Source organism: Dipodomys spectabilis, unplaced genomic scaffold (genome assembly GCF_019054845.1).
Source record: "Dipodomys spectabilis isolate Male_0828 unplaced genomic scaffold, ASM1905484v1 ptg000107l, whole genome shotgun sequence".
Lineage (NCBI taxonomy): Eukaryota > Metazoa > Chordata > Mammalia > Rodentia > Heteromyidae > Dipodomys > Dipodomys spectabilis.
This window is the reverse complement of record NW_024870784.1, coordinates 3,592,411-3,612,909: the sequence shown is the minus strand read 5'-3', so window position 1 is coordinate 3,612,909 and position 20,499 is coordinate 3,592,411. Positions and strand designations below refer to the sequence as shown.

The following is a 20,499-nucleotide window of genomic DNA, read 5'->3' as shown; positions in this document are numbered from 1 at the left end:
CCTGTGGGGTGTCTGACTAAAAATACAGGGGCATAGACATACTATGGAAAATTGCTTCCAGGTTCTGTGGATAAAAGTGCACATTGATTTCATGTTTAGACTCAGGTCCTATTTCCTATGGTCTCTCATTGTCAATATGCAAATACTCCAAACTTTGAAAAACTAAAATGCAAAATACTTCAGATCTGGACCTAGGGTACTTAGCTACATTTGAATATATGTACATACATATGTATACACACATATACATACAATATGGCTTTCCAACGTAATAATACTTCAACCATCAAAGGATCATTTTCTTTTCCTGTACTGTTTCTTACATTAAATCTGAAAGGAATATTTATTCTACTCTCTTCCTCAGAAAAACGAGGAAGAAACATATGAAGTCTGAAACATACTGTTGTGTGTCTGCACGCATGTGTATGTGGTGGCACTGAGTTTTAACTCACAGCCTGTTGTCTGTTCTGGCTTTTACATGGTTAGAAATGAGACTCGTGGACTTTCATGCCTGGTCTGAACCCATGATTCTTGGATCTCAGTCTCCTGAGTAGCTAGGAGACAACAATCATGAGCTACCAGAACTTATCTATACTGCTATACAATGCTGTCCTTAAAATGCTGTTTGAATGGAAACCACAGTGAGTGGTAAAACAATGACATGGGGATTGAACTGTGTCTCCCAAAGAAGCTGATGTCCTAAACTCCAGTACCAGGAATGTGACCTTATTTGGAAATAAGATACTGGCAGATGCTCAAGTTAAGACAGACACATTAGAGTGGGTCCAAAGCCAACAAGACTTACGTCCTGGAGAAAGGAGATCTGGCAACACAGACAGGCACCCAGGGAAATGTGAGGGGAACACCAGGACACAGACGGCCCGGGTGTTCACAAGCTCAGCACACACAAGGCAGCTGGCAAGGCAGCGGAAGCTTGCAGAGACCGGAACAGATTCTTCGCGCCTGGCACACTTGGAAGGACCCTGCAAGTACCTTGTTATTACACCCTGGCCTCCAGAACTGTGAGAAAATTAATTTCAGTTGTTGAGCCCTTTGGGATGGTGGCCCTGACAAATCAACTGTCTATGGATGCTAAATTACTTCCAGTAACCCAGATCACGTGTGTACAACCCCACACGTATAGAGGTCTGGAAGGAGAGCTACAATAAGTTGCCACTGACCATGGTCATCAGCTCTATCTAGCCACTAGCTGTAGTTAGACAGCAGGGGAGAGGGTGACATGAAGAGGGTTTGTTACACCAAACCCTAAGTACTTTACAAGTACACTGAACACATGGTTGGTACATGTTTTCATGTGTAATGCAATCCTGACCACCCCTAGTGCCCGCCCCCCCCACCTCCGTCTGGCCAGCAGTCATGAGGATGCTCGCCTCTATCCTTGGGGCACGTACCGAGCTGCCGCTGGGGGTCTCCGTGTCCAAGTAGGTGGGTGGCATCTGGACTTTGCTAAGCACCTTGAAACACGTCTTCAAGGCATGTGTGAGCTCAGGCAAGCTCAGGGCCTCCACCTGCTCAGCAAGTGGCTGCACCAGGCAGCCAAGCACCTGTGGGAGGTACTGGGTTTGTACCTCAGAGTAGAGTTCCTGCAAAACACAGCACTGTCACCACACACTTGCCAGCTCAGAGTGGGGAGACGGACTCTCACAGCCTATGTTTTAGGTTAATTCCTACAACAGAAATGACAGTATTTCCTTTTGAACTGGGGAAATCAAGGCTATCTTCCTAAGTAGTGCTACCCAACAGGGAGAAAATTACAGAACTGCCACTTATATTTCTGTATTAATAAAATGAAGAGTTGGGGCAGTGCAAACCTATAATCTCAGCAAGCTGGAGACTAAGGCAAAAGAATTGGGCTACATAGGGAGATCCTATCTCAAAACAAAAAAACAACAAAAACATTAGTGTCCTTAGGGCTGGGAAGGTGGTTCAGTGGTAGAGTGCTTGCTTTGCATGCATGAGGCCCTGAGTTTGATTCCTCAGCACCATATAAGCGGAAAAAGCCAGAAGTGGTGCTGTGGCTCAGGGTGGTAGAGCTGAAGAGCTGAGGGAACAGAGTCAAGGCCCAGAGTTCAGGCCCCACAACCAACAAAAACAACAAAAAAGATACTCTGGCTGGGCGCCAGTGGCTCCCACCTACAATCCTAGCTACTCAGCAGGCTGAGATCTGAAGCTCACAGTTCGAAGCTAGCCTGGGCAGGAAAGTCTGTGAGACTTTTTTTTTTTTTTTTGGGGGGGGGAGAGGGAGGTCAGTTGTGGGGTCTGAATTCTGGGCGCTGTCCCTCAGCTCTTCAGCTCAAGGCTAGCATTCTACCACCCAGAGTTCAAGCCCCATGACCAACAACAAAAAAAAAAAACAGATACTCTTTCAGCAGAAAATTTTAGTGATTTATTGTGACTGCAGTACTAGGGTTCAAACCCAGGACTTTGCACATGCTAGGTAACTACTCTACCACTGAGCTACATCTCCAACCCTTGGCTAAGGGTTCATCTTCTATGGATAAGAAAATTTATCTTAGTACATCTTACAGAAATCCTTATATAGGTATACAAAGATATATGAAAAATAATGGAATTTTAAGGAAGGCGTAAAATACTGAAAAAGGAGAATCGTCAGGGGAGGCTTGGTGATGGAGGACCGTGATCCCAGACACTAAGAAGGCTGAGGCAGGAGGATTATGACCTGAGCCTGGCCTGGGCAAAAGCACGGGACCTTATCTGAAAAACAAACTAAAGGCAAAAGGATGGACATGGCTCAAATGGTATATAGAAAACATGCCTAGTAAACAAAAGGTCTGAGTTCAATCTCAAGTAATGCATACATACATCAAAAGAAAAAAAGAAAAAAACACAATTAGGCTATACGGCTACATGTTCCACAGCAAAACAAACTTAAAATCTGTGTGTGTATTTAGGTAAAGCCCCTGGTCAGTAAACCTGGGTGCATGGAACAGCCTGTAGCACTAAGGAGACTGCCACAGGAGCATGTAGTGAGCCGTCGCGTCCCAGCACAGTACCCACCAAGGGAATAACGTCCAGGAGGAACACAAGGAGAGTGCAGAGCTCCGAGACCGTGGCGGGAGGGCTGACGGTTCCAATGGTGCCATTCTGCTTCACTGGTCTAAATGAACCACAGAAAGAAGAGGAAATTAATCATTTCTTCTGGAACATGCTCAAACATCAGTTTGTTTGTTTTTGAGGTAGGAACTCACCATAAAGACGTGTAAGCCCCTAGCCCGACAGCATAGAGAATTTGAGCAGACAACATAGGCTCACAGATACACACTTGTTATAATAGTGCAGCAACCTATCCTGGGAAGGACAGACAGTAATTCCAGGACAGGGATTAACTCTGGGAGGAAGGAGTGTTGGGAAGGTGTAAAGTGCTCAATCTGGTAGCATCATTTTTATTCTCTTTTGCTGACCAAAGCATTGACTTCAGTATCATGTTCTTGCTGTTGCCCATAGATACAATGATAATAAACAAAATTCAGCACAGGAGCAAAGCGCTTTAGGTCTAATGCTGGGGGAAGCAGAAAAACACCAAATAGCAGCTGGGAAGAGAGACTCCTAAGTCAAGCTACATTCTAACTTCTGCTGTGATCAAGTTGCTGTGCAATGCTGGACAAGAAACTTCATGTTTTTGGGCTCTAGCCTTCTTACACATCAAAAGTATGAAAACCAAGAATTAAAGTCAGGCTTTGCAGCCCAGGACACACCCAAGTGTTTACAGGGGAAGCTTCAATTACAGCAACTAGAGGCTTGTGGAGTACAGGGAGAAGGCCAAGCTCCAGTGTGGACTGACAAGAAGGAAGGTCTAGGGCATGCCCCTCATGCCGTTCCTCCAATAAAGAAAATGCAAGGGGGAAAGGCTGCTCGCAGAAAGCCTGCTCCTTGAGCCCCAAGCACAGCTCTGAGGTCCTGCAATTCACCCTCAGATTAACAGGGACAGTAAAGCTGATTACAGTAGCTTAAACCATTAATGCTCTGATCTTAGCAGCTATATACTAAATTTCAGTAATAAGTTAAGAAGACGTAAATGTTCAAAACACTCCACCCAGACCAGAGTCACCAGACAGAGCTGTGTTAAGTTCACTAAGCTTCTTAGAGAACTGTGGGGTGGAGCTGATTTGATGAGCCTCACTGGAAATTACAGATGGTTTTCTAAAGCTAGACTTTAATAAATAACAGAGAAGCCGCAGGATAATGTGGCAAAGATGATGTGTATCTTTTTACTGTGTATATTCTTTGTTCTTTTAAAATCATATGCAAATTCTTTCCAATTCTATTTGAACTAAACTTCTAAGAGCAGAAGAGACCGCTGGCTTCAGCTGCTTATGTATAATTGGCAACCCCCTCCCCCACCTTGCACTTTTTGTGCTGGTCCTGGGGCTTGAACTCAGGGCCTAGAAACTTGTCTAATTTTTTTGCTCAAGGTTGGTTCTCTATCACTTGAGCCACATATGCACTTCTACCTTTTGGCCGGTTAATTGGAGATAAGGGCTCAGACTTGTCTTCCCAGGCTGGCTGTGATCCTCAGATCTCAGTCTCCTGAGTAGCTAGGATTACAGGTGTGAACCAACAATGCCAGTGATAATTGGGCCCTTCCAACTAGCTCCAGAATAGTCACACCTGCTCTCCCTTCCCAAGTGTGCCCACCCTCAACTTACCTAAAGCATGCCTCAAAACACCTTGTCATATAATCCCAGACGAAGTCAGTGCTCAGAGATGAGATGAGCAGATTCACCGTCTTCACGATCTCAGAGGCATTTCTGTTTTCTTTGATTGTACTGTAAGACAAATCAGTATTCCTGAAAAACCCCGAGTTACAAAAACACTGTCTGAAAGTCTGTAGATCATTTTACCATTTACAACTTATTTCCAGAGATGCTAAAGATAAAAATATTACTATCTTATTTGCATAATGCCATATTAAACAATATTTATACTGACACTTTCTCCTAGAAATAAGTGCAAGAGCTACTGTAAAATAATTTGGTATAGAAAACAGCTTTAGGGCTGGGAAGTTGGCTTAGTGATAGAGTGCTTGCTTTGCTTGCCTCACTAGCATGAGGCCCTGGGTTCAATTCCTCAGCACCACATACACAGAAAAAGTCAGAAGTGGGTGCTGTGGCTCAAGTGGTAGAGCTCTAGCCGTGAGCTGAAGAGCTCAGGGACAGTACCTAGGCCCAGTTCAAGCTCCATGACTGAAAAACAACAAAAAACCCAGCTTTAGTCCATCTATAGGGAATTTACATACTCTATTAGTGGAATAACATGGGCACAACAATGACTTGACAGAAAAATTTAGGTCAAATCCAGGGCTTTACACATGCTATGTAAATGTTCTATTACTGAGCTATATCCCTTTTCAGTCCTTAGCTGAAAACAAAACAAAATCCGAAAAACAAAAAAATCTCTTTTGGCAGTACTGGAGTTTGAATACTTGCTACCAGGTAAACTACTGCTGAGCTATAAATACCTCTAGCTCTTTTTTGTGCATGTTATTTTTGCAAGATTAGGAGACTCTTATCTCCAATCAACCAAAAACAGCCAGAATAGAGGTGAGGGTCAAGTAGTAGGGTGCCAGCCTTGGGCAAAAAAGTTAAGCAAAGCCAGACACCAGTGGCTCTTGCCTGTAATCCTAGCTACTTGGAGGCTGAGATCTAACGATTGTGTGGTTCAAAGCCAGCCTAGGCAGAGAGAGGGCTAAAGGGCTAAAGATAAGAGTCTCTAGTTAACCACCAACAAGCCAGGAGTGACCCTGTGGCTCAAGTGGTAGGGTGCTAGTCTTGAGCCTCGTGTCAGTATCTCATACCTGTAATCCTAGCTACTCAGAAGACTGAGAGCTGAGGATCGAGATTCAAAGCCAGCCTGGGCAGGAAAGTCTGTGAGACTTTTATCTCCAATAAACCACTCAGAAATCTGGAAGTGGCGCTGTGGCTCAAGTGGTAGAGCTCTAGCCTTAGAGCTGAAGGGCTGAAGGACGGTGTTGTTCAGGCCCAGAGTTCAAGCCCCATGACTAACAACAACAACAAAAAAAGCTCAAGGATAGCAACTAGGGCCTGAGTTCAAGCCTCAAAATCAGCACACACACACAAAAAGTAAGCAAGAGTATAAGACCCTGACTTCAAGCCCCCCGGCAGTGTGTGTGTGTGGGGGGGGGGGGGTTGAACAAAAACAACTGTGGCACCAAGGGAAGCCTGTGACATCAGAGGCCATATCCATATCATACCTTAGCAACAGATTTCCACTCTGAGTGTAGCTAAGTTTAAGGTCGGAGCCAAGGGCATCTCTACAGTAAGAATAAAAGGCTCTGATGACTTCGAGAAACAAATTCTCAACCACCTGAGGCCCTGAAATCAAAAGGAAAATGGTCAGAGGAGGACTAAAAATCCACTGTAACATCAACCAAGACACTCATCTCATACACTCACACCCCCCCCACCCCCCCCCCCACCTCATAAATAAGGCCTTTTATGCACTGCTGGGATAACAACAACGTTAGCTGGAGAACAACCTTCATGAAAATGACCCATGCTTCTACAGAGCTGGACCATGCTGCTGGCATTTCACAGCTAGGAATGGCTGAGTCTGCTACATGGCCATGTGGGCAGAGACCGTATTGTACGGGTGACCGAGGCTGGGAGAGGTCAAGCCAGTGTAACTATATGCTACATGTTCCAGTGACAACCTGCCAGGCCAGGCGTACATACTACTCCACAGAAACGTGTACACGTGAGGGCACCATCCTCACGCTTGCGTTTTCATTATGGATGAGAACATAAAACAAGTAACTCCAAGCCTGAAAAGATCAAAAAGACCCACAAAGAATTGCACCAGCTGTGAGAGGCGTCCTTGCTGGTCAGACAGTGTCGGGCAGGGGAGTCCTGAGGTACACACTCAGGGCCAGGCCGCTGGGGGACAGCTCTTAGCCCACACGTCCAGAGGGATGAAGGCATGTCCACTCACAGGATATTACCCTGCTGCCAACACCGCTATGCATAAAGCAGTCAGCAGATTCAGATACTCTTTCCTTTCTGCAGTGCTGGGGATGGAATGTGGGGCCTTGCACACCCTAAGTAACACCGAGCTACACTCCCAGCCCCTGTAGTAACCTCTTATTTTCCTTTGCTACTGGGACTTGAACTCATGACTTGGGCTTGCTAGGCAGACACTTTGCCACATGAGCCACTTCGCTAGTTCCTTTTTCCACGGTTATTTCGGAAAGGATATTGCTTTTGGCCCAGGCCGGCCTGCACCCCAATCCTCCTACCTGTGCTTTCCTCATGGGAGATGACAGGCACACATCACTGTGCCCAGCCATTGTGCTTCTCCTATAGCTGGGATGACAGGAATGTGCCACCATGCACAGCCACACTAGTTGAGATGGAATCTTGAGACCTTCCTTTTACCTGGCTGGCTTCTAACTGTTGACTTTTTGATCCCCACCTCCCAAGTAGCTAGGATTACAGACTTAAGCCACTGCACCTAGCTTTAATCTCATATTTTATACTTTTCCCAAAATCAAAACATATGTCTTTAAGAATACTAGTCTTGGGGCTGGGAAGGTGGCTCAATAGTAGAATGCTTGCCTTGAATGCATGAGGCCCTGGATTCATTCTCTTGGCACCACATAAGCAGAAAAAACAGGAAGTGACACTGTGGCTCAAGTGGTAGAGCACTAGCCTTGTGCTGAAGAGCTGAGAACAGCACTCAGGCCCAGAGTTCAGGCCCCATGACCAACAACAAAAAAGTAAAATAGTAACCTTAAAAAAAAAAAGGAATTCTAGTCTTATGATAAACCTTATGAGTACTTTACACAGCAGGAGAGGGGGGAGGAGGACAAAAGTACATTATATACATATATGAAAATGGGATAATGAAACCCATTAAAACTATAAAAACAGGGGCTGGGAAGGTGGCTCAGTGGTAGAGCGCTTGCCTTGCATGCATGAGGCCCTGGGTTCGATTCCTTAGCACCACATAAGCAAAAAGAAAAAAGCTGAAGTGGCGCTGTGGCTCAAGTGGTAGAGCACTAGCCTTGAGCTAAAGAGCTGAGGAGCAGCGCCCAGGCCCAGAGTTCAGGCCCCATAACCAAACCCCCCCCCAAAAAAAAAAACTGTAAAAACAAAAGAGGGGGAGACAGAGAGAAAGAGTAATATAAGGGATGAATATGATCAATATGGTATATACTTATGTGGAAATATACAATAACCTCATTTGTATGATTAGTATAGATTTATTTTTTTATTTTATTTTATTTATTTATTTTTGTCAGTCGTGGGGCCTGAACTCTGGGCCTGGGTGCTGTCCCTCAGCTCTTCAGCTCAAGGCTAGCGCTCTACCACTTGAGCTACAGCGCTACTTGGCTTCTTTCTGCTTATGTGGTGCTGAGGAATAAAACCCAGGGCCTCCTGCATGTGGGGCCAGCACTGTACCATTTAGCCACCTTCCCAGCCCACTTACTATTATTTTTTTTAAAGCAGACTAGCGTCTGTGTGCCTCAATGGGAGGCAGAAATCAAGGGACAGAGTCACAAGAGGCAGCCAGGCCACGACCAGCCACCAATGGAGGCGTGGAGCACTAGGAGTACATGCAACTGTTTTACATAAAACAAAGGCAGTTTGGTCACTGCACTTAATAGAGGCTAAAGTCCAGCCAGTGAAGAAATGGCCATGACTGAGTGACCATCCCGCTCTGTGCTTTCTTTCTGAATCGCCTGCTCGTTTGCCTCAGTCAAGATGGCCATCAGGCAGAGCCCATTAACAATGATTATGACTGAGCAATGCTGACATTCATTCCTTGAGAAACATAACCTGGAGCCCAACTGGCAGAACAGGTATCTGGCTCACTGAGGCACCTGGCTTTGACATAAAACACACCTCTCCAAAGGGCTAATTTCTTTTTTGCATGCCAAGCTCCCAACACATGAATACATCTTGTTCTACCTTCTGGGCTAAACTCCATTTTTCAGAGCGGCCATTACTCCACACTCAGACCTATCTATTCATGCCGTCTCTGGTGGATGGAGGTGGAGAAAGGAGGCTGAGTGCAGCAGAAGTACCGGGGGCTGGTACTTAAAGTGTCAGACATGCTTGGAAGAACAAAGGAGTCACACTTTGAGTTGGTTAAAAGCAGCCAGAGCAGCGTAGCTTGGAAAAGCTCTTTGTGACACAAGGAACCATCTTGGGACAAATGACCTCAGTGCCATCAGGCTAGCTAGCAGGATCTACCCCAGTAAAATGGGTAGCGCAAGAAAACGCACTCAGGGTTGTTGGAAGTAGGGAGCTACACATGAAAAGACGTGCCTACACCTAGCGCAGAGGCTCAGACAGTTGCATGTACAACATCCTGGGTTCAAACCGTAGCACCTTGCTCAAGCAATCAATCACTCCATCACGTAGACAATCACTTGGTACAAAATAATTGCTCAAAAACTCATCAGCCATGGTTACCATTACAGAGCAGTCAAACACTACAGGACCTTGCCATCTCGTTCAACACAATTCGCAACCTCTGCTCATTTGTAGCTTGCCTTTCTTTCTTTCTTTCTTTTTTTTTTGGGGGGGAGGGGGGTCCAGTCGTGGGGCCTGAACTCTGGGCCTGAGCGCTGTCCCTCAGCTCTTCAGCTCAAGGCTAGCGCTCTACCACTTGAGCCATAGTGCCATTTCCGGCTTTTTTCTTTTTGCTTATGTGGTGCTGAAGAATAGAACCCAGGGCCTCAGGCATGCAAGGCATGTAGCTTTTCTTTCTTGTGGGCTTGAACACAGGACCTGGGCACTACCCTGAACTCTTCAGCTTAAGGCTACCACTCTACCACTTTGAGCCACAGCACTACTTCCAGTTTTCTGGTGGTTTATTGGAGATAAGAGTCTCATGCACTTTCCTGCCTGAGATGGCTTTGAACAATGATCCTCAGATCTCAGCCTCCTGAGTAGCTAGGATTACAGGAGTGAGCCACTGGTGCCTCGTTCCTTTGTAGCTCTCGAACTTGCACATCCCTGCCACTTAGTAGATGCTCTGAGTGCACCAGGAAGGGCCTCCACCCACAAGCTAGGGAGATCAGCATGGCAGAATGTCAACTCTCTTCTCTGCAAAGAGCCGCCAGGAGGTGGCATGTCTGGAGCACCCAGACACCTCTGAGCTGTCATGGCGATGGAAGACATGCAGCTCTCAGCCCTGGATGTCAGGTCCGACCGTGAATGGGTATTTAGAGAGTTTATTTATTTTTAAAGTAAGGCAGAAGCCGAGTGCAGTGGCTCAGATTCAGGCTGAGGCTTGGAGAATCATGGTACAAAGCCAGCCTTGGAAGAAAAATCTAAGATACTTATCTCCAATTAACTAGCCAAACACTAAAGAGAAGTGGCTCAAGTGAGAGAGTGGCAGCCATGAGCAAGAAAGCATAGTAAGAAACAAGGACCAACACACACAATTAAAGAGGAAGAGAAAGGTACTTTTTCCCCAACCATGGTCATAGGACAACAGTGTGTAAGTCCAATTCAATTCTTTTTATTTCACAGTGAAAGAAGTGACTTGCTCATGGTCACAAAGCAAAAAATATAGCCAGTAGCACCTCCTAAAGCTTGCTTGTAAGAAAGCTCATTGGAAGGGTGACATTAGGGCTACTATGATGACACATGCCTGTAATTCCAGCACTCAAGAGGCTGAAGCAGGAAGATAATGCTTGAGTTGAGAAGTTCAGGGCCAAACGTAAGCTATATAGTGAGTTTGAGACCGGCTAGGCTACATAGTAAGCCTCTCAGTCTCAAAGAAACAAAACAAAAAGAGAAGCATGACATTGGAATAAAGAAATGCTCTCACTGAGTGCTGGGGGTTCCTGCCTATAATCCTAGCTACTTAAGAGGTTGAGCATGGTTTGAAGCCAGCCTAGGCAGGAAAGTTCATGAGGCTCTTATCTCCAATGAACTTCCAAAAAGTCAGAAGTAGAGCTGTGGCTTGAGTGGTAAGTGCTACCCTTGAGCAAAAGAAGCTTCATAAACAGTGCCCAGACCCTGAGTTCAATCCCCAGGACTGGCACACACACACCCCCTCACACAGAAAAAAATGTACTCAAAAAATAAAATAAATACTGTGTTCATCTGGCATGTATGTACAAACATGTACAATGAACTCAAAGGCAAGGTCTTGCTATGTAGTTTAGGATGGCTTTGAACTCACAATTATCCTGCTTCTGCCTCTAAACCCTGGAAATACAAGTATACAGGCATGTGCCATCTCCCCAGGCAAAGGGAAATCAGTTGTTGTTTTTTGTTTGTTTGTTTTGTTGGTTGTGGGGCTTGGACTCTGGGCCTGGATGCTGTCCCTGAGCTCTTCAGCTGAAGGCTAGCGCTCTCCACTTCAGCCACAGAGCCACTTTCAGTTTTCTGGTGATTTATTGGAGATTATTCTGCCTGGGCTGGCTTTGAACCATGATCCTCAGATCTCAGCCTCCTTAGTAGCTAGGATTACAGGCATGAGCCACCAGCGACTGGCTAGTTGTTTTTAATTGTATGTGAGTGCATGTGTTTTTAAACTGGGGCTGGGGATCAAATCCCAGGCCTTGTGTGGACCAGGGAAACACTCTTTCACTGAGCCACATCCCAAACTATTTTAAGCAAACCTTAAGGCAGTTTCAGAGATAAGAACTAAACCATATGACTTTACAATTTTACCATTCCAAACAAGTGAATTACAGTGATTAGAGTGACACACTGTGATTGTATCTCCCTGTGTTTCATTTCCCCGGGATCAGATCCTGTGTGTCTAGCCCTGAGAGGCAGGGGCTTTTCCCTCCATACCGATTTCCGGCTTGTCCAGCAGACTGACGAGGATGCGGAAAGGCTTCAGATACGCATGGTGACGCTCCTCCACATCAGCGTCTAAGAACTTCTGGTGCAGAATCTTAGCCAGACTCTGGTTGTTCAAAAAGGCACACATTAGGATACTGCACAGGATGATGTATGACAGCATCAGTTTCCCAACGATAAAACACTCGAAGAGAGCCAATCCTGGTCCACAATACACTACAGCTCTCCAAGCCAGGTGCCAAGGACCACACCCAAGGAAACCCTCTGAAGATGGAGATGAGTGGGCTAGAGGTGTGGCTCGAGTGGGAGAGTACCTAATACTGGAGGAAAAAAAAAGCCAGGCACCTGTAAACCTAGCTACTTGGAAGGTAGATACTGGGGGGGGGGGGGGGGGGGGGGCAACAAGAAAGTTTTTGAGACTCCATCTTGACCAATGGCTTGCACTCAAGCTACAGGGAGAAAGACAAGGCCAGGTCTCATGGCACATGTTATAAGCCCAGCTACATAGAGAAGCTCAAACAGGAGGATCACAGTCCAGGCTGGCCTTGAAAACAGCCAACACAAAAGGGGCCTGACAGTGGGACTCAATGATAGAGCACTTGCTTAGTTAGCAAGCACAAGTACTGCCAAAAACAATTCATGATGAGGAAGGCCCTGAATAGGATTATTGACTTTCAAAAAAATGTCCATACCTCAACTAAAAGATCCTTGGAGTATTTTTCAAACAAATAAGAGGACTGATCTTCAAAAGAACTTGAGAGTTCAGATTCTGGCACAATGGTATTCCCTTTAATGTCTGAACCTACAATAAAACAAAAATGGTGAGCTGCTAAGAGATCTGTGCTGTCAGAGGACACTGTACTATGAAAATTCTCACGGTCTGCTGTAAGTGCATGTGCATGCACACACACAAATACATAAATATAAATATACATACATATAAACCAGAGTTAAGTATGCAAGTTAAGAATATTATGAATGGGGCTGGGAAGGTGGCTCAGTGGTAGAGCACATGTCTTGCATGCATGAGGCCCTGGGTTCAATTCCTCAGTACCACATAAGCAAAAAGAAAAAAGCCGGAAGTGGCGCTGTGGCTCAAGTGGTAGAGCGCTAGCCTTGAGCTGAAGAGCTGAGGGACAGCGCCCAGGCCCAGAGTTCAGGCCCCATGACCGGACCCCCCAAAAAAAAGAATATTATGAATTTACTTATCTGAACAAAAAATAGTATTTTTCATACAGGTTTTCTTCTTTTTTTGTGCTGGTCATGGGGCTTGAACTCAGGTCCTGGGCACTGTCCCTGAGCTTCTTTTTTTTTTTTTTTTTTTTTGGGTCCGGTCGTGGAGCCTGAACTCTGGGCCTGGGCGCTGTCCCTCAGCTCTTCCACTCAAGGCTAGCGCTCTACCACTGAGCCACAGCACTACTTCCGGCTTTTTTCTTTTTGCTTATGTGGTGCTGAGGAATCAAACCCAGGGCCTCAGGCATGCAAGGCAAGCGCTCTACCCCTGAGCCAACTTCCCAGCTCAACTAACTTTTGCTGTTTTAATGTGGTTTGGGGGATGTGAATTTAGGGCCTTGTGCATGTTTGAGCCATGCCTCCAGCTCCCAGCTGACATTTAAAAAAAAATTCCATTTACTTCTCTTTTTTAACTACTTCAAAATTAAGCTCTTCGTAAAAATTCTATGTAAGTAACTGCATAAAGGAGATGCCATTTCACAAAGCAGTTCACCAGAACAGTGCGTCTCGAGCAGTGCCACCTTCCAACACTCAGCCACCTCCAAAGAGGAAATTTTAAAGAAGAAAAACACAACCTAGCCACATGTCATTCTACCAGTTATCACATCAAAACAAAGACCAGTGAAATAAGAAATAACAGAAATGAAAAACAAAATATCCCACTATCTAAGTATTTTATTTCTCTTTTTAAAAGAAAAGGCTGAGAGCCGCAGCTGTGTGTAGGAAGCAGTTCTCCACTAGCAGTGCATTTAGCACTGCAGCGTCTTTCTACACGGCATGATTCAGAACTGGATCACCAAGAATGAAACACCCCCAAACCAGCACTACAGCTTTCCCTTGCCCTCCTGCTCCTTACCCAGTAACCAGGCATAGAGTCTTCTGTTGAGAGACATGTCTCTTCTCAGCAGGGTCTGGGTGGCGGCTGAAAGGATGCCCACGATGTCGGATCTAAGCAGGGGGATGGCTTGCTCACTGGGATCCTGTGAAGACAGAGAAAGGGAGTGATGAAGTAGACAAGAGTTCTTGATACTTGCCCCTTCTTAGGTTCTGTACTTGACACAGGCTCCAGACGTCCAAGCCCTGAGCCTTTGCCCAGGGAAGTGGCAGGACTTGTCTATATCTTCATGTGGGACTTACCAAGCAGGTATAAAATGGAAAGAAAAACAGGACGATTTCCAGATTATTTCTTTGCACAAGAACGTTGGAGTCCAGCAGTGATGCACACAGTGATTTTACCTGTAAGTGATAAACAGCATTAACAGTTTGCTTCAAAGACATGTCACAGCCTCTGCAGGATGCCCTGTACAGGCCTAACTAAGACCACATCAGTGAACACTGAAGAGCACAAGCTGCAGGCTCAGGGCAGAGGTTTGAGCGCTACAGGCTGGAAACTGGGTGACTTGGGAAAGATGTACAACTGCCCACCTCGCCTGCCCTCTGGTCAGAAGAACTGACCAGATGGCTGGGTTCAAAGATCTCAGTCTGTGATCCCCAGACCAGACTGAAAAGAAACCTCAGCTTGGGTTGGGAAGCTGGCTCAGTGGTACAGTGCTTGCCTCACATGCATGAGGCCCCCCCTGGGGGTTCTATTCCTCAGCACCACAAAAGCAGAAAAAGCCTCAAGTGGCGCTGTGGCCCAAGTGTTAGAGCGCTAGCCTTGAGCAGAAGAGCTGAGGGACAACACCCAGGCCCAGAATTCAGGTCACACAACCAAAATAAATAAATAAATAAAGTCAGAGTGAGGGTCTACCAGCAGGTGGCGACACACAGCAAGCCATTAAAAACAAGAGGGCGGGTCACCTGTGGCTCACGCCTATAATCCTAGCTACTTAGGTGGCTGAGATCTGAGGATTACGGTTCAAAGCCAGCCCAAGCAGGAAAATCCATGAGATTCTTATCAATTAATCACCAGAAAACTGGAAGTGGCTCTGTGGATCAAGTAGTAGAGCACTAGCCTTGAGCTGAAATGCTGAGGGACAGTGCCTCAGCCCAGAGTACAAGCCAACAACCAACAAAAAGTAAATAAAAGTGGGGCACTGATGGCTCACACCTGCAATCCTAGCTACTCAGGAAGCTGAGATCTGAGGATCGCAGTTCAAAGCTAGCCTGGGCAGAAAAGTCCATGAGACTCTTATCTCCAATAAACTACTAGAAAACTGGAAGTGGCACTGTGGCTCAAGTGGTAGAGCTTCACTTTGAGCTGAAGAGCACAGGGACAGTGCCCAGGCCCAGAGTTCAAGCTCCATGACCAACAAAAAGAAAGAAAGAAAGAAAGAAAGAAAGAAAGAAAGAAAGAAAGAAAGAAAGAAAGAAAGAAAGGAAGGAAGGAAGGAAGGAAGGAAGGAAGGAAGGAAGGAAGGAAGGAAGGAAGAAAGAAAGGTAAATAAATACAATTAAATAAAATAAGTTCATTAAGAACAAGCGGTAGGGATGGGGCAAAGGCAATGCTCTGGGAAGCTGGCATTTCTCAGCTCATGAGAAGGGATGTGGCTGCCAGAGAACACAGTTTCTTGCCATGGGCCTGGAGACACTTGGAGAACCTGACCACTTAGGTTTAAGAGCAGTCAGAGGAGAGCACAGAGGAAGAAACAGGGCCGAGAGCGGCTGGGGTGACAAATGGGGGCTCCATGCAGGTGTGGTGTCTGGGTCGACAGAGCAGGGGAGCACCAGCAATAAAGCCAGGCAGCCAAGGTTTGGCTCAGATGCTTCCAGGCATGCTCCGCTGCTGTGAGGACATGCAGTCCCCACAGGACCCCATGGATATGAGCACCTTTCCCAAACGCATGATCCTCCGTGCTTGAGTTTACAAAAGAAGCCCATCGCCAGACTTGACCTCACGGTGATGCAGCCTCAGCTTTTGTTGGGAGCTCAGCACCAGCAAATGCCGCCCTCTCCCCTGCTCCCTGACGCACCTCTGCAGCCTTGGTGACACCCATGGTATATTAGAGACCATGCCCGCCCTCTGCCCCTGGAAAGAACGCAGTACCCACCGTGAGCCGGTGGTCGGTCCCCAGCATGTACTTCTGCTCCTTCCCAGGCAAGTCCCTGTTGATGTGGCCCACCACAAAGAGCGAGGCGGGGAGGCGAATGGACGGGCTTGCCAGGACGCTTCCCCACAGGGCGGTATAGAACACTTCCCGGCCCACCACCAGGGACAGTCTCAGGAGCAGGGCGTCTGTCCTGTAAACAAGACATGAAAGCATTTAGGGGTTCATCCCATCTTCTAGATCTCCACAAACTTGTCCTGGTGGGGAGGCCCCTCCTTCTCCTGTTCTGAGCTGCTGCCCTCTCTGGCCCTTCGGTGTTCCCCCCATCAGCTGTCATACTGAATGGAAATTTGCTAAAACAAACATATCACTGAGAGGCACAGTGCCCCAGCCAACAGGAAACTCTGCTCAGCCGTGTCGCCATGGCTCAGGGATTGCCTCCACCCCCAGGCTTGGCCTGGATGTAGTAGGGAGCAGATCAACGGCTTTACAGCGAAAGGGCAAGGTGTCCTCCAGAAAACACAACAAAATGCGGATGGGACAAACCAAAGGCTTACAACTACAGAGATGTCCCTGTGCAAACAGCCAGATATCTGCCGGGTGGCACTCACTGCAGAACACCAGCCAGCTCGGCCGGCCTGCAAATTCCACACATCTGGGCACAGTGTTTCCCTTGCACCTGCCCTCAGCACCTGCACCTGCTGACCTCTGCTCTGAGAAGCTCCCGTGCCGAGGCCCACAGCTCTGCACCTATCTCGGCCTACTTAGCTCTCCCGTGACACACAGTCAGCGCCTTCTGTGAGCAGCTCAGGGCTAAGGCCGGGCTCTGCTGTGTTCAGTGGCAGGGCTGTACTTGAGAGACGCCTCCCTGTCAGCACTGAAAGCCACCTGCGGGCTGGTGGTGACAGATGTCCAGTGACCCAGCGGAGGCACCTGTCCCCCTTGCCTGAGTGCTCAGACTCATACTCTGCAAGGATTCCATTTCTTTTTTCTTTTACTTTTCTTAAAATACTTTTTGTTGCCGGGGACTGGTGGCTCACACCTGTCACCCTAGCTACTCAGGAGGCTGAGATCTGTAGATCACAGTTCAAAGCCAGCCTGGGGGCGGGGAGGGGGGGAGTCTGTAATACTCTTATCTCGACCCGGAAGTGGCACTGTGGCTCAAAGTGGTAGAGCACTCGCTTTGAGCTGAAGAGCTCAGGGACAGTGCCCAGGCCCAGAGTTCAAGCCTACAACCGACCCCCCCCCAAAAAAATTATTGTTATTGTAAAAGTGATGAACGGAGTAGGTACAGTTACATGAGTCACGGATAAGGAGTACATTTCTTTTTGGACAATGTCACCCCTTTGCTCACTCTCTCCCAGTTAAGGATTCCAACTTGCAAAGAAGACAGAAGACAATGTGTGCTGGGGGGCTCACCTGTGTTTTCAGAGTCTGCCCTTCAGGGTCCAGGTAATGGGACCCAGGACAAGCCTGTCATGACCCAGGGCCATTTGTCAGACAATGTGGACAGGACATGGAGATCTGAATCACAGTCTCCCTCCCTAGCCAGGACGCTTCTGTGGGTAAAGCATGCCATCTCAGGGGTCCCAGGGCAAGGCTCCTGGGAGAAGATGCTACCTCACGTAGGGCCCACAGGCATGGGAAGCAGCTCTCTTGTTAAAAGCCCGTGTCTTGGCTTCTTTCTATTTCTATCTTATATATAAAAGTGGCCGCAGGACTAGACATCTGCCTACCTGTCATAGATTTCGGAGCCTTCCTCCAGACCGGGGAGCAGGCCCACGAGAAAAGCCTGGAGACTGGGTAGAAGCAGCTTCTGCAGTGGGAGGAAGTACTTCTCATATAGGCCCAGCAGCACTGGACGCACAGACATGGCTGCGTTTGCCAGGAGGGGAAATAGGCCACAGCTATAGAAAGAAAAGCAGGACAGTGGTTAGAAGTTGCAGGTGATCAGAAGGAAGAGCTCTTTTCTTTTTTTTTTTTGGGTCGGTCGTGCGAGGGACAGCGCCCAGGCCCAGAGTTCAGGCCCACAACCGACAACAACAACAACAACAACAAAAGAGTCTCATGGACTTTCCTGTCCGGGCTGGCTTTGAACTGTGATCCTCAGATCTCAGCCTCCTGAGTAGCTAGGATGACAGGCGTGAGCCACCAACACCCGGCTAGAAGAGCTCTTGATTCTGGTACTCATGTGTTTTCACTGGTGCTGGGGATGGAACCCAGGGCCTGGTACATGCTGGACAAGTCATGCCACTGATGCCTGATGCCCACCCCATCCCCAGAAGGGACTTATGAAGAGCAGGACTGCCATTTGAGCTGGCGACACAGATTCACGTTTAACAGGAGATGGTCATAAGACACCATTACTTAAAGAGCAGGCACCAAGCTGTATGCACATACAAGTTCTCTTCATAATCTGGACATGGCCTTTCCCCAAGGTGACCCCCCTGTGTGGGTTTTGTGACTAATTTGTGCCATGCTCCCTTCCCGCCATGCTGGCCTGTTGAACATTCTCGAATCTCGTGAACTGAAACGTGGATTGCTCAGGTAATAAAAAGTATTCCAGTGGAGAAGTCACCGTACCTGTACAGGAACAAGTCCTTGGCCAGCCATTTGGTCCCCACGATTTTAAAGATAATCTCATAGGTTTCCAGGGCTTTTAAATGCACACCACTGGGTAGGGCAGGGTGCAAACACTGAGCTAATCTCTTGCTGATAATGAGGCGTCTTGGCAACAAGGAATACTTCAGGTTGCTCTGAAGTGCCTGCAGAACAAGGAAAAACATGGGATGAAGGCCGCGGTGTGACCCAGAGTGCGAGCAAACCTCCCAGGTCAGAAGCCCCACGGACCGCTGGAAGAAAGGGGCATGCAGGACAAAGACCCAGAGGGCCCAGGCTGGAAAGGAGGCAGGCATCAGTGACTGCTCTTGGCAACACCTTGAAACTCATGCATAGAACATGTACTACATCAGGGCAGAAAAGCTCTTCCTGATAAGAGGTTGGCGTGTGTGCCATGGAAGGCTCCAGATGTTTGCCAGGGAGAAGAAGTCTGACTTATCTCCTTCTTCTCCCAGCCAGGGGGCTCTGGGGAGGGGGTCCTTCCTGGATGGTGCAAAGAGGGACCCTGGTCCCCTGTTGGGATGGAACACCAGTATTCCTTGGTAGGCGAGGTTTTGTGTGCAGGACAGGACACAGGACACATATGAAAACCCTTTTGGTACTAGCTGGAGCCAAGACCAAGCCAAGGGAATGAAAAGACCAAAGCTGTTCTTGGGCTGCGAACAGCTCAGTAAGAGCCCCTGCCCCAGCACCAGGGGGGAGGAGGCGTCCTCCCGTGGCGCTGTGCAATCACTGAGACCACTGTGGCAGGAGGCTCCCGATGACTCCCACGTATGGGGATGCACTCAGGGCATGGGGTAAAAAAGGCCTCCACAGCCTGGCTCCTGTCTGCCCCATTATTTCAATTCCCCAGCTCCAAACACCGCCACAACACAGAACAATCGGTGTCTTCTGCATGAATGCTCAGCAGCCACCCGTGTGGAGTTAGCGGGCACCTCCCCACTGCAGGGAGACGGAAGAGCCCCCAGACTGGCCTCTGCACAGCTCGAGGGGGTCACGCCTCCTCTGTGCAGCTTGAGGGGCTTATCTTGTGCATCTCTGCTGTCTTCAGCACTTTGCACACTGCCTGAAAGGAAGCAGGTGGTCTGGAACCTTTACTGTGCCAATGCATTCCATCCATGGGTCAGGAGCACTGGTCCAGGACCAAAGGCCTACATCTTCTTCTTCTCCTCCTCCTCCTTCTTCTTCCTATTCTTCCTCATCCTCTTCCTCCTCCTTCTTCTCTTCTTCTTTTTGTTGGTTGTGGGGCTTGAACTCTGGGCCTGAGCGCTGTCCCCTCAGCCCTTCAGCTCAAGGCGAGTGCTCTACCACTTGAGCCACACAGCCACTTCCGATTTTCTGGTGGGTTATTGAAGATAAGAGTCTTCACAGACTTTCCTGCCCAGGCCGGCTTTGAACCCTGATCCTCAAATCTCAGCCTCCTGAGTAACTAGGATTACAGGTGCGAGCCACCGGCACCCGGCCAAGGAATAGCTTAAAACGTTATTTATGAAGTCTAACATACAGAAACAAAGAGAAAGCCCACAAAATGACTTGAATAATGTACTCACATAAAAAGAGAAACAGGGCTGGGTGCTGGTGGCTCTATAATGCTAGCTACTGAGGAGACTGAGATCTGAGGATCATGGTTTGAAGCCAGCTTAGACAGGAAAGTCCCTGAGAGTCTTACCTCCAATTAATCAGCAGAAAACCAGAAGTGGCATTGTGGCTCAAATTGGTAGAGCACTAGCCTTGAATGAAATTTGAACTCAGAGACAGCACCCAGGACCTGAATTCAAGTCCCACGACCACTCCCCCCAAAAAAAAGAGAGATGGGGAGAGGAAGAATGGAG

At 47.7% G+C, this 20,499-nt stretch overlaps 1 protein-coding gene across 2 annotated transcripts in view; it reads right to left on the bottom strand.

Moving 5' to 3' along the window:
- The window catches only part of Dop1b (DOP1 leucine zipper like protein B), a 95,818-nt gene that overhangs the window by 39,247 nt on the left and 36,072 nt on the right, over positions 1-20,499 (bottom strand). For both annotated transcript variants that reach the window (XR_006148541.1, XM_042687218.1), the window contains exons 3-13: positions 18,632-18,813; positions 17,785-17,955; positions 16,052-16,241; positions 14,199-14,297; positions 13,918-14,041; positions 12,521-12,630; positions 11,820-11,934; positions 6,254-6,374; positions 4,689-4,808; positions 3,040-3,139; positions 1,413-1,604 (exon numbers count right to left, since the gene is read on the bottom strand). Coding sequence is in view for 1 of the 2 variants with exons in the window: in XM_042687218.1 (XP_042543152.1) it covers positions 1,413-1,604; positions 3,040-3,139; positions 4,689-4,808; positions 6,254-6,374; positions 11,820-11,934; positions 12,521-12,630; positions 13,918-14,041; positions 14,199-14,297; positions 16,052-16,241; positions 17,785-17,955; positions 18,632-18,813 (1,524 nt within the window). In the remaining variant the exon portion in view is untranslated. The remainder of the gene's footprint in view (positions 1-1,412; positions 1,605-3,039; positions 3,140-4,688; positions 4,809-6,253; positions 6,375-11,819; positions 11,935-12,520; positions 12,631-13,917; positions 14,042-14,198; positions 14,298-16,051; positions 16,242-17,784; positions 17,956-18,631; positions 18,814-20,499) is intronic.